General features: G+C 42.0%; 1 protein-coding gene across 1 annotated transcript in view; it reads left to right on the top strand.

Moving 5' to 3' along the window:
• Positions 1-13,638, top strand: part of LOC149457847 (uncharacterized) — a 192,233-nt gene extending 178,595 nt beyond the window's left edge. Inside the window, 2 exon segments of the mRNA XM_089683085.1 lie at positions 12,555-13,466; positions 13,469-13,638. Coding sequence (XP_089539211.1) covers positions 12,555-13,466; positions 13,469-13,542 — 986 coding nt within the window. The 3' untranslated portion in view covers positions 13,543-13,638.
• The last annotated feature ends 2,774 nt before the right edge of the window (positions 13,639-16,412 follow it).

Genomic DNA, 16,412 nt, shown 5'->3' with positions numbered 1-16,412 from the left:
AGCAAAAAATCAATAAGCCTCAAGAGAGTAGAATGGGCTAGAGTCTGCAGAGGGGGAGGAGGGGGGACGAGGGGTGGGAAGGGGGGGTAGTGGGATGGGAAAGAATAGAGTTTTTAGTGAGGGAAAGTTAGAAATGTTATAAATGTCTATTTGTATGAGAATTATCTCCCTTTTTGGGCTTTTGTATTAACATGAAAAATTGAATAAATATTTAAATTAAAAAAAAAAAAGCACAGTGTATACAGTCCTCCACTCACTCTGATGGGAACACATTAGACCTTGTTTTCTCCCGTCTTTGCACTCCCTACAACCTCAAAAACACCCCCTTTCCTCTCTCTGATGACAATCTCATCACCTTCACAGTCTCCTCGTCTTCAAACACCTATCCCTCCAAGCAGCAAACAATTACCCGCAGAAACCTTCACAACTTGAACCCGGCTCCTTTCCACTCTGCAACTGACCAACTCTATGACAGAATCTCTCCCCTGTCCTGCCCTGACCTGGCCACTGCTGTCTATAACAGTTCGCTTTCATCCGCATTAGACTCATTTGCTCCTCTAACAACATGAAGCATCAGCCCCGACCATTACAACCTTGGCAGACTGACCACACCAGAAATCTTAAACTACATAGTCAAGCGCTGGAGCGATTGTGGCATAAAACAAAATCTCAGCAAGCATTCACCCAATATAAATCTGCTTTCTTAACATACAATTCCTCCCTTCATGCTGCCAAACAAGCCTACTTTGTCACTCTTATTAATACCTTGTCATCCAGTCCTTGTCGTCTTTTCCCTACTTTTAACTCTCTACTTTCTCCACCTCCACCCCCACCCAGTACCTCACTCACTGCTCACAAGATTGCAAATCATTTCAAACACAAGATTGACACAATTCGTAGGGGCATCTCCACTGCACAGACATCCATCCCACTTAGCATACCTTATACTAAACCTCCCTCAACACTTTCCTCTATTGACCTTGCCACTACCAAAGAAGTCACTAAGGTTTTCTCAGAAGCCCGTCTCACTACCTGCCCCCTGGATCCTGTCCCCTCACAACTACTACGGTCACCCTCTTCTTCCATTCTATGCTCCCTCACTCACATCTTCAATCTTTCCCTCTCTTCTGTGCCTTCCCCTCCCCTCTAAAGCATGCGCACATCACTCCCATACTTAAAAAGCCCTTCCTAGACCCCACCATTCTGAACAACTTAAGACCCATCTCCCTGCTGCCATTTACCTCTAAACTCCTAGAACGCTTAGTCTACAATCACCTGAGCTCCCACCTCACCGACAACAACCTTCTTGACCCTTTACAGTCTGGCTTTCGCTCACTCCACTCCACGGAAACTGCCCTACTAAAACTCACTAATGATCTATTAACTGCTAAAACCAATGGCCACTACTCCATACTCTTACTACTTGACCTCTCTTGGCCTCAGAGACTCTGCTCGCTCCTGGTTCTCCTCCTACCTATCGCAGCGCTCCTTCAGAGTTACCTATAATGCTGCTTCCTCCTCTTCACTCCCTCTTTCTGTAGGGGTCCCTCAAGGTTCTGTCCTTGGACCCCTACTCTTCTCCATCTACACCTCCTCCCTTGGTCACTTGATAAACTCCCATGGCTTTAAGTATCATCTCTATGCTGATGACACACAAATCTATCTTTCTACCCCTCACCTCACCCCTTCAGTCTCCTCTCGTATCACTAACCTACTAAGTGACATGTCGGCATGGATGTCACTCCACTTCCTAAAGTTCAAGCTTTCCAAAACTGAGCTCTTAATATTCCCCCCAAGTCCGTGCCCCCTCCCCTGACTTCTCCATCAAGATCAATAACACAATCATCATTCCCTCCCCTCATGCCAGGGTACTAGGTGTAATCCTAGATTCCCATCTGTCCTTTCAGCCCCAAATCCAATCACTGTCCAAATCTTGTAGACTTCACCTCCGCAACATCTCCAAGATACGCCCGTTCCTAACCTCGGAAACCACTAAGCAACTTATTCACTCCCTGTTTATATCTCGCCTTGACTATTCTAACTCCCTCCTCATGGGCCTACCTCATTGCAGGCTATCCCCTCTTCAGTCTATCATGAATGCTGCTGCCAGAATCATCCACCTTACTAACCGTTCTGTATCTGCCACCCAGCTCTGCCAATCTCTCCACTAGACCCACTCAGTGTCCTCCACCCCTCTCTGCCAATCCCTCCACTGGCTTCCCATTGCCCAACAGATCAAATTCAAACACTAACAATAATGTATAAAGCCATTTATAACTCTGCCCCAAATTACATCACCGATCTTGTCTCTAAATATCACCCAAACTGTCCTCTCTGCTCCTTGCAAGACCTCCTGCTCTCTAGCTCCCTTGTCTCCTCCTTCCATGCTCTACTCCAGGACTTCTCCAGAGCTTCCCCCATCCTCTGGAACTCTCTACCCTAATTTATCAGACTATCGCCTACTATGCTCACTTTTAGGCGTTCTCTGAAAACCTATCTCATCAGGAAAGCCGATAATCCCCTCAGCTAATACTGGAATCTTCTACTCTTCCAACCAGTCCATCCCCCACAGTTACTACCTTTTGTACCACTAGCCCCTCCCTCCTAGATTTTAAGCTCCAAGGAGCAGGGCCCTCAAATCCCTCTTGTATTGAACTGTATTGTTGCTGTATTATCTCCTGCTGAGCAAACTGTTGGCGCTATATAAATCCTGTATTACAATAATAATAATATAAATAATAATATGCCATCATGTGCTCATTCATTAGAGGTCGGTAGTGCATCAATTAAAGCCAACCTATGGGAGTACGAGTGGCTCTATAAGAGTCTGTATGTCTGACTGCTGATCACACCCTCGGACGAAGTCCTGTGATGAAACACATTAGGGCGTGATCAAGCAGTGATGTCATCGCGTACGCCACTACCACGTGGCCAGACCATGTGATTGCAACCATGTCATCTGTTTCTGAGTACGGCTGGTGAGACGCCACTATGGGAGCTGGAGACTGTTTGTTGCAGGCTGCAGACGTATTCATATTATTAAAGGCTGTTTTTTAACTTGCATATTGTGATTTTGGTTTTAAGGGGGGAATTTGACTGAATAAATAGTCAAATGTTATTATGCTATGGCGAGTGTTCTTTATTTATCCACATATGGATTATATTTACCATGACGGAGTATAATGGGATCAACCATCTGATGAATGATTATAATTTGGTGCAATTGTTATGCTGCTGAATTTTCCACATCCACTGATATTTGAAAGTTATACTGATTAATCACCAGCATCTGGTGAGTTAGCACTTTGATGGGGTGTTGAGCACAGAATAATTCACGATTGTGAGAATATATCTTTATTGAAGAAAGATTTATATATATGGACTACACTTAGTGGACTTTTTTCCTGAGTTTGTTTTTTATTTCTTTGGCACAATATTGGCACTTTATTTGGTGGCAGTTTCTTTTTCCTTTTTTATATGTTTATTTATATATATACATTTGTTAATATTTTTTAAATGTAATTTAAGTGTATTTGAGGGCTGAGAGCGCTGTTTATGGTATTTCCATTTACTTTACACGTAGTTATTAAATTATGTGATCTTTCAGTGGATTATATGACAGTTTCTGGTAATAAGTTTTCTCATCCATTTTACTCAGTGAAGTGATTAGATGTTTTACTAAAGCAGACAACTCGTGCCTATCCTTTGAACAACCACATCTGGTGCTGCTGCCAATCTACCTGTGGGCCCTTTTTGTGCTGACTCTACCACAGCAGGATGTAAAAACTTATGGGAAAACTACATGGCAAATGAGGTTTAATGCAAGAATCCAAGATGGAAAAAGTTCTGGGGGTCCTAGTAGATCATAGGCTCAGCAAAAGAATGCAATGCCAAGCTGCACCAAGCAAAGTTAGAAGAATATCAGCATGCATTAAAAGGGTATTTTAGGACTTCCGGTTCTGGTTCTGCATCGGGGACTCCCGCAGACCAGCTCAGGAGGTCCCCCTTCGACCCGTGCATTAACCCTCTGTCATGGAGAAATACCTGTTGCCAGCACTGACCGGCTCAGACCCCGCCACGAGGGGAGAGGGATGTGGCTCTCCCCCTCCTGCAGCCAAGATGGCCACCGATACATGCTGCAGCATGGACACAGGAATTGATTCAGGGAAGGACACTGGCTCAGGTATGCATGAACACATTGCAACACCACTACCAGCCCTAGGCATCCCCTCTGGCACTTGTAGTCCCACAGACTGTTATGAAAAAATTGCACAGGCAGTCGCCTCTAGTTTGCTGCCTAATATTACACAGGCTGTGGACAACGCAGTTGCTACAGGAATTGATCAGCATAGAAAAGATTTGAGTGACCAATCCAAACGTTTATCTGAGGCGGAGCAACGTATTTCAGACTTAGAAGATGAGGTCCAATTGTTGCAAGCAGGCACGCTTCAAACCAATCGTACACATCAAAGCATTTTGGACAAATTGGATGACTTAGAAAACCACTCACGCAGAAATAATTTACGTATTGTAGGCCTTCCAGAATCTTATACCTCAGGAGCGCTTCCAGAACTATGTTCAGTGCGTATTCCCACAGCCCTGGGACTAGCCACTTCATGCCAGGTAGAGAGAGCTCATCGCCTAGGGTCACCTTCTAATGAACGGCGCACGCCACACTCAGTGATCGTCAAATACCTTAACTATGCTGACCGCCTGGCCATCCTCAATTCTTTTCGCAATTCTCGCTCCCTGCAGATAGAAAGTCACAAATTGCTCTTATTCACTGATTATTCGCAGGAAGTCTCACGTAAGCGAAAGGCATTCCAGCAAATATGCACCATGCTTTACCAACAAGGGCTTAAATTTACACTGGTATACATGGCTACTCTTAGATTCACTACACCTTCTGGCGATACCAAATCTTTTGTCCACCCAGAGGAAGCCAATCAATATCTACAAGATACACTGATGGACACTGATGTCATATCGTCTCCACGTCATCCTGCCCGTACATCCGGCCCCAGAGATCAACGCAGCCCCTGCAAAGATCCTCCTAAGCGGCATCGCATTAATTTTTCTTCTAAATGACAGGGCCTTCATCTAATAATTCTTTGGGATTACCTCCTCCTCTCCCATCGTCTAATCTGCTCATCACTCTTCTAAATTTCAAGAACTAAGAATTTACCTTACGGGATGCTTACGATCACTAATACAAGATGTTAGTGACAAACTTTTCACGTGGTTTTGAGTTGAACCAGTTGCTTTGCCTAACAGAATATGCATACATCTGTTTGTTCTGCTGACATATGTGCCTTGCTCTGACCAAAGCGCCACTTTGGCTGTTGGGATTGCTGAGTTCTTCCCCCCTGGCATTTTTTATGGCCGGAGGGATCTCCTCTCAGCAAATCTAACATGTCCCTTGATGAAGGTTCTTTTCTCTTGTTATTCCGGGTCACGCTAGTCGTAGTATAGGAACAGCATGCGGGTTTATGTGAAGTCCACTTTATTGTTACGGTTTATTGTTTATTTTGATCCACAGATAGGCCCCTGTTGGGTCTTTGCTCTCTATTTCTCTTTCCTTCTTTTCTGTCCCTTTTCCTCACTTTTTTCCAGAGACTACCCTCTTCCCCAGAAGCCAACACCAACACACATAAGCCTGGACAGTTATGTGAAGCTAGAAGATTCCACCTAGCAGAACTGTAAGTCTTCCACTATTTTTTGCACCATACCACTTTTGACACAATGACATGCATTTTTTCATGGAATATCAAGGGCTTGAGATCACCTCAAAAACGCATGGCTATCCTTCGCCATCTTCGGTGGCTTAAAACAGATGTAGCGTTACTTCAAGAAACTCATCTGACTCAATCTGATTTTATCCGTATGAAGAAACTTTGGGTGGGACAAGTTCTAGGCTCCCCCTCACTTAATAACAAGGCAGGAGTGCTCATTCTTATACACAAACGGCTTAACCCTGAAATTGTCTCTATAGACGCAGACAAAGCGGGAAGATTCATAGCGGCTCATATTCGGATGTGCTCCCAATCCCTGGTCCTCACTAGTATTTATGCCCCAAATTCCCCAACTAGACAAGTCTTCCAGGATTTGTCCATGAAGCTGTAAGACTACCTCCATTTGCCTCTGGTAATAGGAGGTGATTTTAATACATACATGAATGAACTGGAGGATAAATCTAGAGCACGTGATCATATTCTACACCACTCGCAGGTGTCCCACTCAACACCTACATTGCTTCACAATTTCGTAGAAGCACTGCAACTCACTGACATCTGGCGCTTGGCCCATCCAGGCGGCAAGGATTACACCTTCTACTCTCCTGTACACCACTCCCTTTCTAGAATCGACTATATTTTCTGCAACTCTACTGTTCTACAGCACATCACATCCTCTGACATTCATGATATCGCTATTTCGGACCACTCTCCTATCTCCATTTCCCTCAATTTTTTAAACACCAGACAACACCCAAGAATATGGAGGTTCCCTGCATTTCTTGCAGACAATCAGAAGTTGTCTCGACAGCTCTGAGACACCTGGACGGACTTTCAAGAAACAAACGCACCCCACATATCCAATCCAAATTTATTCTGGGAAATGGGGAAAGCGGTCTTACATGGTAAAATCATTGCATTTACATCTGCTTACAAGAAAAAACTCACCTATAACCTCACCAAAGCTAGCAATCACCTTAGGCAGACTCCAAAAATTTTAGCGGACTCTAATACCCACGAACACAGAAAAGCTTGGACGGATGCTAAGCATCAATTCGATACTTGAGCGGCTGCCCAGGAATCTATCCATCAATCCTACCTCGACCTACATTACCATAAATTTTAAAATAAGCCAGGTAAACTGTTGGCCCGCCTGTGCCGGAAGCCCTTTACCCCTACACATTTTACCTCTTTGAAAGACTCCCAGGGTATATTAAAACACTCCCCAGAGGAAATCATAACTATTTTAGAAAATATTTTTGCGAAATTGTATGGCCCTGATCCCATCGACCAATCAAAAGCCACTTCTTTTCTGGCCAATGTCAATCTCCCTCAAATAGACCCCATATCACTCCAATCCTTAAACGCACCTATATCGCAGTCGGATATTCAAATGGCTATAAAATCTTTAGCAAATGGCAAAGCTCCTGGCCCTGACGGATACACTTCAGAATTTTATAAACTCATGTCCAAAACCCTCTCCCCGACTCTACAAACGGTTTTTCAATCCATACAAGAGGGAGGGGCATATCTCCCATCAGCGTTCCAAGCCCATATCAAATTAATAGCAAAAAAAGACAAAGACCCCTCCGATCCGGGCTCATATTGGCCGATATCCCTTTTAAATTTAGATGCAAAAATTCTTTCTAAAATTATTGCTAGCCGCTTGGCTACTATTCTACCTTCTCTTCACCCCTTGCAAGCAGGCTTCATACAGGGTTGTTCAGCTGCATCGAAAATACGCAAAGTTTTGACAGTTTTACACCACGCAAAGGTTAACCCACGTCAAGATCTAGCGATTATCTCTCTCGACGCCGAAAAAGCCTTTGACCATGTCAGTTTTAAGTGGCTTCAGTTAGTCTTACACAAATTCGGCTTTTCCGGTCCTTTCACACATTTAATCCAAGCTATGTATTCAGCACCCACGGCACAGGTAATAGGTTTAACTTCTAACCCCATAAAACGTCATAAAGGAACAAGGCAAGGATGTCCTTTATCCCCTTTGCTATTCAATCTAGCTTTGGAACCGTTAGCCCGCTTCTTATTATTTTATTCTCAACTACATGGTGTCCACATTGCACAACAAGAGCTGCGTTTGGCGCTGTTCGCTGATGACATACTAATATTTACATCCAATCCAACTCTAGATTTTTCATATCTACACTCCACTTTCTCGGCCTTCAGACAATGATCGAGTCTTCGAGTCAATTTCACGAAAAGTGAAGTCCTTCCATTGTACCATGCACGTACTCCTACGTGGGCTCAAAATTCGCTCTTCAAAATAACCTCAAGCTATATTATATATCTAGGTATTAAAATAGGGAAACTTGCCTTGTCCCTTTACTCGCTGAACTTTCTGCCGACAATTCAAAAAATCACAGGAGAATCGGAGATGTGGAAAGACCTGCCGCTATCATTCCTGGGACGAGTCCACCTCTTTAAGATGGTGAGCTTTCCAAAACTGCTCTATCCCCTTCAAACCATCTCCCTATTGCTTAAACATACGGATATAATCAAACTCACAAGGCAAGGGAATCAAACTCACAAGGGAATTGGTCTTCCCAATATCCGAACTTATAATCTCTCATGCATTTTACGTGTCTGTATAGATTGGCTGCTCCACTTATCCAACTACTCTAACTATCAATTTGAATCCGCCATGGTTCATCCGTTTCATCTCATGGCCCTTTTACATTCGAACCCTAACTCACTCCCACCTCACCTGAAACACAATCCACTCATACGCGACACTTTGATTACATGGAGAGAGGTTAGGCATAAATTGGGAGTCTCCCCTTGGCTATCTTGTTTCCTTCCTATACATCATAACCCTTCATTTTCTGTCCCGCAGAATCATGCAGCATATGAAATGTGGTATGATCAGAATTTAAGATTGGTATGCCAACTGTTTGATGTCTCTTCTGGCTCCCCTCTTTCTCTTCAACAACTTCTAACTTCTTTCAATCTACCCTACCGCCATTTTTTGTATATACTACAAGTATGGAATTTCATGAACTCGGTGGCACCGACTAAGTCTACTCGCTTTAGCACATCATTGATAGAAATCTTAGTCAGAAACCAAAAGTACAAGATATCAAATATCTACGGTCCGTTAAATCTATACTATACAAAACCTCTAGAAACTTCCAATCCTATTACCTCTTGGATTAGAGACTTTGATAATGCCTTCACAGTTGATCAAATCCTTACCGGTTTTAACACCACATGTGTATTTAACTCAAATGAGTTCTGGCGTGAGCAGCAATTCAAGATCATGCACCACGCCTATATGCCTTGTTTGTACCTAAGAGCAAATCCCTCTGCTTCTACCTGCCCGCTATGTGGACACTAGAAACCTTTGCTACACTACAGATTATGGACATGCAAATCAATATCTACTTTTGGAGTCAATTACTCAGCTTTATAACCTTCATCACCACTCTTCAACTACCGAAAGACTCCCTACCTCTTCTTTTTGGCAACTTGGATCTACCGACTTCAGGAATCTCCTCAGCTCAGCTCATCACATTTCGGGCTATCAAACCATGGCTGTAAACCTGCCTGTTGGCAGCGAGAAGAGTCATACTGAAAACATGGGTCTCAACTTTTCCACCAACCATCTCAGAGGTTAAATTAGAACTTAACTCTCTCCTCCGCTTGGACCGGCTCAATCTATTAATTTCATCTCACAACCACAGAGAGGAGTACTGCAACCGAAAGTGGAGAATCTACATTTCACGGTTATTTCCTGCTCCAGAGCAACAGATCCTTCTTCAAGGCACAACAGTCATGACTCAGGATATAAAAGACAGAAGCTGTCATATAGTTTTGTTTCTGCTTGGTCTATGTATAAGTGAGATTTAACAGGCAGGATTTATTTCTTCTTTGCTGCTCTCTTACCTCTACTAGGCACTCAAGTCTCTTTTCTTTTTCTCTCACCTCCTTCTCTAGTCATTGACTAACCACCCTCCCTTTAATGATTAATAATTGGTGAAGACTTGCAGTAGTCTACTCTATTTCACAATATATCATGTCAATGCACATTACACTATAGAACTCTAGTCCACCCTCTGGTCCTACTCTGTGATCTGTGATATCTAAATAATGACTTCTAGGGGAAGTTCTACCTTGCTCATCCCTCTTTCCTCTTTCTCTCTCCTAGTTTATTCTATGTTCCTCTACTCTCAACTCATACGTTCTCTTCCCTCCCTATTTTTTTACGTCCGCACCTAAACAATGTGGATTCTGCTACAATCAACTCTCCGCACATTACTTACCCACTTTGTTGGCCCACAAGGCAGAACTACTCTACTTTACCATCTTCACAGTTCTTATATTGATGCTCCTACTATAAGCTATTACTATTCTCTTCATCTTAGGGACCATGGAAGTGTCAGTATTGTAATATCATACGTCTTGCTTTGGTCAACTTGGTTTCACTTTCATTAATGTTATGTTGTCATGATATACTTTTGGAAGTTATCACTGGTTGATATTGTGTATACAATAAAACCCAATAAAGAATTCTTTAAAAAAAAAAAGGGTATTTACTAGAGACATACAACTATAATTCTACCACATTGAAAATCTCTGGTCTGGTCACATCTTGAATATGCCATCCAGTTGTGGTCACCAATCCTCAGGAAGAATACGTTGGAACTTTAGAGAGTCCAGAGAAGGGCAAGAAAGTTAATAAGGGGACTGGAGGGCCTCAGTTATGAGAAACCTCTACTGTACAAGCATTAACCACCTCCCGTCGTCCTGCCGTTGTATATAAATGGCTGGACGGTGGCAGTGCAGGGTCGGGTGGCTGTTTGTAAATGGCCTCCCCGCCCCCTGCTTGTGCTCCCTGGGAGCGCGCAGCACCACGATCCGGTGCCCGCTGTGTCCTCTGGACACAGCAGAACACCAATCGTCGTACGGGACCTCTGTGTCACCTTTGAGATATTTGTTAATGATATCTCTTTAACCACTTCATGTCCTGACACTTTCCCCCCTTCCCCCCAGGCCAATTTTCAGCTTTCAGTGCTATCACACTTTGAATTACAATTGTGCGGTCATGCAACACTGTACCCATATGAATTTTTTAGCATTTTTTGAGACAGATAAAACTTTATTTTGGTGGTATTTATTCACCACTGGGATTTTTATTTTTTTTGCTATATAAATGAAAAAGTCCAAACATTTTGAAAAAAGTGTTTTTCTTATAACATTTTGCAAATAAATAATGTTTCTTCATACATTTTGGCCAAATTGTATTTGGTTATCATTTTAGTAAAAAAAAAAATAACCCAAATTAGTTTATAACCAAATATATTTTTTTAATTTTTTTTTTACATTTTTTATTTTTTTATATTATTATTGATGTTTTTTTAATTTTTTTTAACATACTGTCACCCTAGCAGTACAGTGTCATCATAGTGACACTGTACTACTTGTGGGGGATTATGAAGATTTTTTTTTACGCTGATTGCTTTTACACCCATAAAGGCTGTAAACGCAATCATTTCTCCTCCTCTCTGGCTGCATTTTTGCAGCCATTGAAAAATACCGTGAGAGCTGTGATTGGTCATAGCTTGTCACATGGTACATGGCTGTTGTGAATAGCCTTGTACAATGTGATCTCTCATGGTGACAGAATTCACTAGTAGTAAGAAATGATGTCAGATGTGACATTTTGGTTACTACTATTCATGAGATCACTGATTGGCCAATCAGTGATCACATGATCCGGACCTCACACAGAGGTCCTGTACAGCAATCGGTGTTCCGCTATGTCCTCCAGACGCAGCGGGCACCGGATCCCATTGCCGTTTGCTCCCAGAGAGCGCACACAGCTTGAAAATGCTGGTATCATTTATGAATGGCAACCCGCTCCTGCACTGCTCCCTTCCGGCCGTTTATGTACATGAGCCAGATGGGAAATGGTTAAATCAAACCTCTTTATGGTACCAAAACCCAATTGAGGTATCTGTTTTATCCTGGACTGTAAATTCCTCAACAAATCCCCTCACATTCCAACATTTTTCATGGAATCTGCAAGTGCAGTGTTTGCTTTTGAGACAAAGGGAACACACGGCATCCATGAACATCCAAGATGCCTGTCTATATGTTCCTATTTACCCACCTCATCAGTGATTTGTGCACTTTGCAATGGCAAATGGCCACTTTTTTTGTTGATTTTGATTACAAGAGTATATATTTTAAAACATACACCCTCCAGTACAGATCTTCAGAGTCTCCTGGGCCTTTAGACACCACGTTTCTGTTGCCCAACTCTGTAAGGCTGTTGCCTTGCCTTCTATTCATACTTTTCAAAGTTTTACCAGGTTAATGTCCAATCTGCACATGCAACTTTTGGCCACAATGTTATTGTAGCAGCACTGTGAAATGTACCCCTGTTGTTTTTGGGGGCTTTGATTGCCTACTTGTTGCCCATTCTTTAATTTATTGCTTTGGGATGTTCCATTGTGTCTGAATAAGTTGTCTGTGTCCTATACTGTATGACTAAAAGAGGAATTTTGACTTACCTGAAAATTTGGAATACAGTACAGGGCACCCCCCCAACTCTCCATGATAGCGTCCAATCACCTGAAGATATGAGCCAATAACCCATGGTGAATGAATAAGTTGCCTGTATCTTGTAATGTACTCTAAAATGTGGAAGTTACAGGCAAGTCTAAATTCCTGTTTTTTTTTTTCTTTATAATTTAATTAGCTATTTATTTAGATGTTTAAACTGGAGTTCCTCTTTAAAGAAAAGATAAACATATCTGGTTCATTTATTTATGCTAATATTGTGTTTTACTTTTCTTATCTCAGATAAATACTTAAGTACTGCATTCACACATTGGACTGTGACCAGGCTTGCCCCATCGATCTATACTGTTGTGTTCCTGGTGGCTCTTCCTCTCAATATCATGGCGATCGTCATGTTCCTGGTGAAAATCAGGAAGCCGGCAGTGGTCTACATGCTGAACCTTGCCACTGCAGATGTCCTCTTTGTTAGCATCCTACCTTTTTATATTGCCTACCGATTCTTGGGATCTAACTGGCTCATTGGAGAAGGAATGTGTCGCTTTGTCACCGTAGCATTTTACTGGAACATGTACTGCTCCATGCTGCTCATGACAAGTATCAGCGTGGACCGTTTCCTGGCCATAGTCTACCCGGTGCGATCTCTCCCCTGGCGCACAGTGACCCGAGCCTGGCTGGTGTGTGGTGTCATCTGGGTCATCTCATTGGCCAGCACTGTGCCTCTTCTCATAACAGATCAAGCCTGGAAATTTTCTAACCTAAATATCACATTATGTCATGATATTCAGTACTTTGGTAAAGATCTTAAGTTCTATTTTTACTATTTCATCTCTCTTATCTCACTTTTCTTTTTCTTACCATTATTCATTACAACTTTCTGTTACATTGGAATCATCCGCAGTCTCAGCAGATCAAAATTTGATCGCACACATAAGAGGTCACGAGCTATCCGCCTCACCGTGGTTGTGCTGAGTGTGTTTGTCCTTTGTTTTGGCCCCACCAATGTCATCTATTTAATTAACTATGTGAAGTTGTATGAGAATTATGATCGCTCTCTGTATATTCCCTACATCCTCTGTGTCAGTATCAGCAGCATCAACTGTTGTCTGGATCCTCTTATCTATTATTTTACATTCTCCGAGTGTAAGAGATACGTCTACAATTTGCTGTGTTGGAGGAAAGGTTATCACCCTCCAGTACAAAGTCTTCCCTTAAACACAAGGAACAGCAACCAGAGAGGACCAGAGGAGACCTAATCTGCTCAACCCAATAAGAGGGGATGAGTTATTTCAACACCTCTCCTTATTTTATCTCACAGTAAGTTTACTGAAAAATATTTCAATACCACACATCACTAAGATCTGTAATGCCTAAAGGTCCATTTTACTTTCCTGTAAATTATTTTTTTTCTAAAAAAAAAATTATATATATATATATATTTATTTATCTTGGTCCCGGCTTCTGACACTTCCTGGAGGTCCACTTTACTGCCCTGTAAATTATGTTTCTCCAAAAAAATATATTTAGCTACCTTGGTTCTGGCTTCTCACACTTCTTGAAGGTGTGAGTGATGTTACTGATCCTCATGGAAAAGTTTGGTGCTTGAAATGCTGTTTGAATCGATGACATCATAGACATGTGATAGTTTGAATAAGGGACTTGGCAGGCATACTATAGTTAAAGATTATTTTTTTAGCTGGTTGTTAAGGAGTAAAGGGACCCCTTATCCATCCCCCCATGTGAATGAGTACTGGGGTACATAGTACCACTACTTATTCACCAAAAAAAAAGTGCAAAGTAAATACAAAACACACAGCCAGTTTTTGAAAAGTCTTTTTTTAAAAAAGTCAAAATGCCCCTGAAGTAGATCCAATGTCAATCACAAGGAACGCTGGCCACTGACCCAAATGTTCAGGTCAGTATTTGGCATTCATCATCATTGATTTTGGATCTACTTTGGGGGTAATTTTTTGGGGGGGCTTTGAATAAAGGACTTATCAAAAACTGGCTGTGTGTTTTTATTTGCTTTTACTTTTTAATTTTTACTATGTACCCCTTACTCATTCACATGGGGGGGCAAAATCTAGGGGGCTTCCAGATGCTGATAAATCAGTCCCCACACCCTCACAACCACCAGGCCAGGGTTGTGGGGAAGAGGCTCTTTTCCTCCTAAATATGGGGACAAGGTGCTGTAGGGGGGTATGAATTTTGTATTTATTTAAAAAAAAATAATAATTGGCCTGGGGTTCCCCTTAAAATCCATACCAGATCCGAAGAGCCTTTTCTTTAGAAAAAATGTAAGTGCCAGCATTTCTCTTATTTACATTCTGTTGTCAGTGGGGAAGCCCGCTATTTACTTGTTGTTAAGGATGCAGCATACGCCCGCTCCTTAGCAACCATGATATTTACTTGTTGTTAAGGACGCTGGCTACCATCCGCATTAAAATACTGCTAGCTTTCACTATTAAAATACATCATTTCATAAAATAGCTCAAGAGGAATTTTAATAGAGTTTCTAAATGAATCGCAAACTTTTTTTGAAAACGCTAAGATGTATTTTACTGCAGTTCCTAAAATGGTAGATACTCCTTCATGCATTGAGCCCAATGTGTATAAAATAAATATGCTTAGTAGTGGGATGTATCTCAGCTTGTTGGCAGCTTCATAGTTACTTGGCTTGTAAAAGTAGATATAAACCCAATACAGACCTACAGCACTGCTTCCAGCTGGCCACGTCTGTATGGACCTGATATTCCTCCTTCTTCCAGCCAGCTGTCATCTTCCCAACTCTACAACCTCTCCCACTGGCTTCAGGGCACCCACAGAGGCACCCACAGAGGCTTTACAAATATTTTTCACACATCCCCCTCTTACTCCTCCTCAATGCCCCCCCTTATGATCCCTCAGCATCCATCCCTGCTGTGCTTCTGGCTGGCCTTCCCTCCTCCCCCTCCTGCCTGCTGCAGCTGCTGCTTGGGGACACAAGGATGTCAGGATGGAGAGCAGTGGGGGAGGGGGTGTTGCTAAACATGTGTTTACCAGTCAACTTCCTTGTATTGAATGGGCACAGTGAGCGATCACTACTGATCACTACTGTGTCCATTCATGACTGTAGTATAGCAAATATTGTTTCATTATTATGCTTCAGTTTCTGAATGAATAGGAGCCGCTATACAGACTCCTATTCATTAGAGATGAGCGAATCGAACCAGGCGAAGTGGAATTCGTTTCGAATTTCAGGAAAAATTTGATTCGCGGCGAATCCGAATATTAGCATACTTCGGGTGCGCGAATCGGATTTTTCCCGATCAGCCGGCAAAAGTGTCCCTGCAGAGAGCTCCGCTATTTCTGACAGTTCTCTGACAGTTCCTTCACATGTACAGCGGTTGAAACATTGTATCTATTTGTTTCCATTTAGGATACAGATGTTTTTATTCGGAAACAGATACAATGTTTCAACCGCTGTAAATGTGAAGGAACTGTCAGAGAACTGTCAGAAAAAGCGGAGCTCTCTGCAGATACACTTTTTGCTGTACTGGAATACTTCTTCTTTTCATTCTTCTTTTCATTCTTCTCATTCTTCTTTTCATTCTTCTTCTCATTCTTCTTTTCATTCTTCTTCTTCTTTTCATTCTTCTTTTCATTCTTCTCATTCTTCTTTTCTTCTTCATGAAAAGAAGAATGAAAATAAGAATGAAAAGAAGAATGAGAAGAATGAAAAGAAGAATGAAAAGAAGAAGAAGAATGAAAAGAAGAATGAGAAGAAGAATGAAAAGAAGAATGAAAAGAAGAAGAAGAAGAATGAAAAGAAGAAGAAGAATGAAAAGAAGAATGAAAAGAAGAAGAAGAAGAAGAATCTTTTCATTCTTCTCATTCTTCTTTTCATTCTTCTTCTTCTTCTTTTCATTCTTCTTCTTCTTCTGAGGATGAAGAAGAAGAAGTAGGATGAAAATAAGAAGAATTCCAAGCCGGCAAAAAGTGTATCTGCAGAGCTCCGCTAAGTGTATCTGCAGAGCTCCTCTATTTCTGACAGTTCTATGTCAGAGAACTGTCAGAAATAGAGGAGCTCTGCAGATACACTTTTTGCCGGCTTGGAATTCTTCTTATTTTCATCCTACTTCTTCTTCTTCTTCTTCATCCTCA

Source organism: Staurois parvus, unplaced genomic scaffold, assembly GCF_062004578.1.
Source record: "Staurois parvus isolate SC_StPar_1 unplaced genomic scaffold, SC_StPar_1.0 ptg000301l, whole genome shotgun sequence".
Lineage (NCBI taxonomy): Eukaryota > Metazoa > Chordata > Amphibia > Anura > Ranidae > Staurois > Staurois parvus.
Note: the sequence above shows the minus strand (reverse complement) of the source record. Positions and strands in the feature narration are given on the sequence as shown.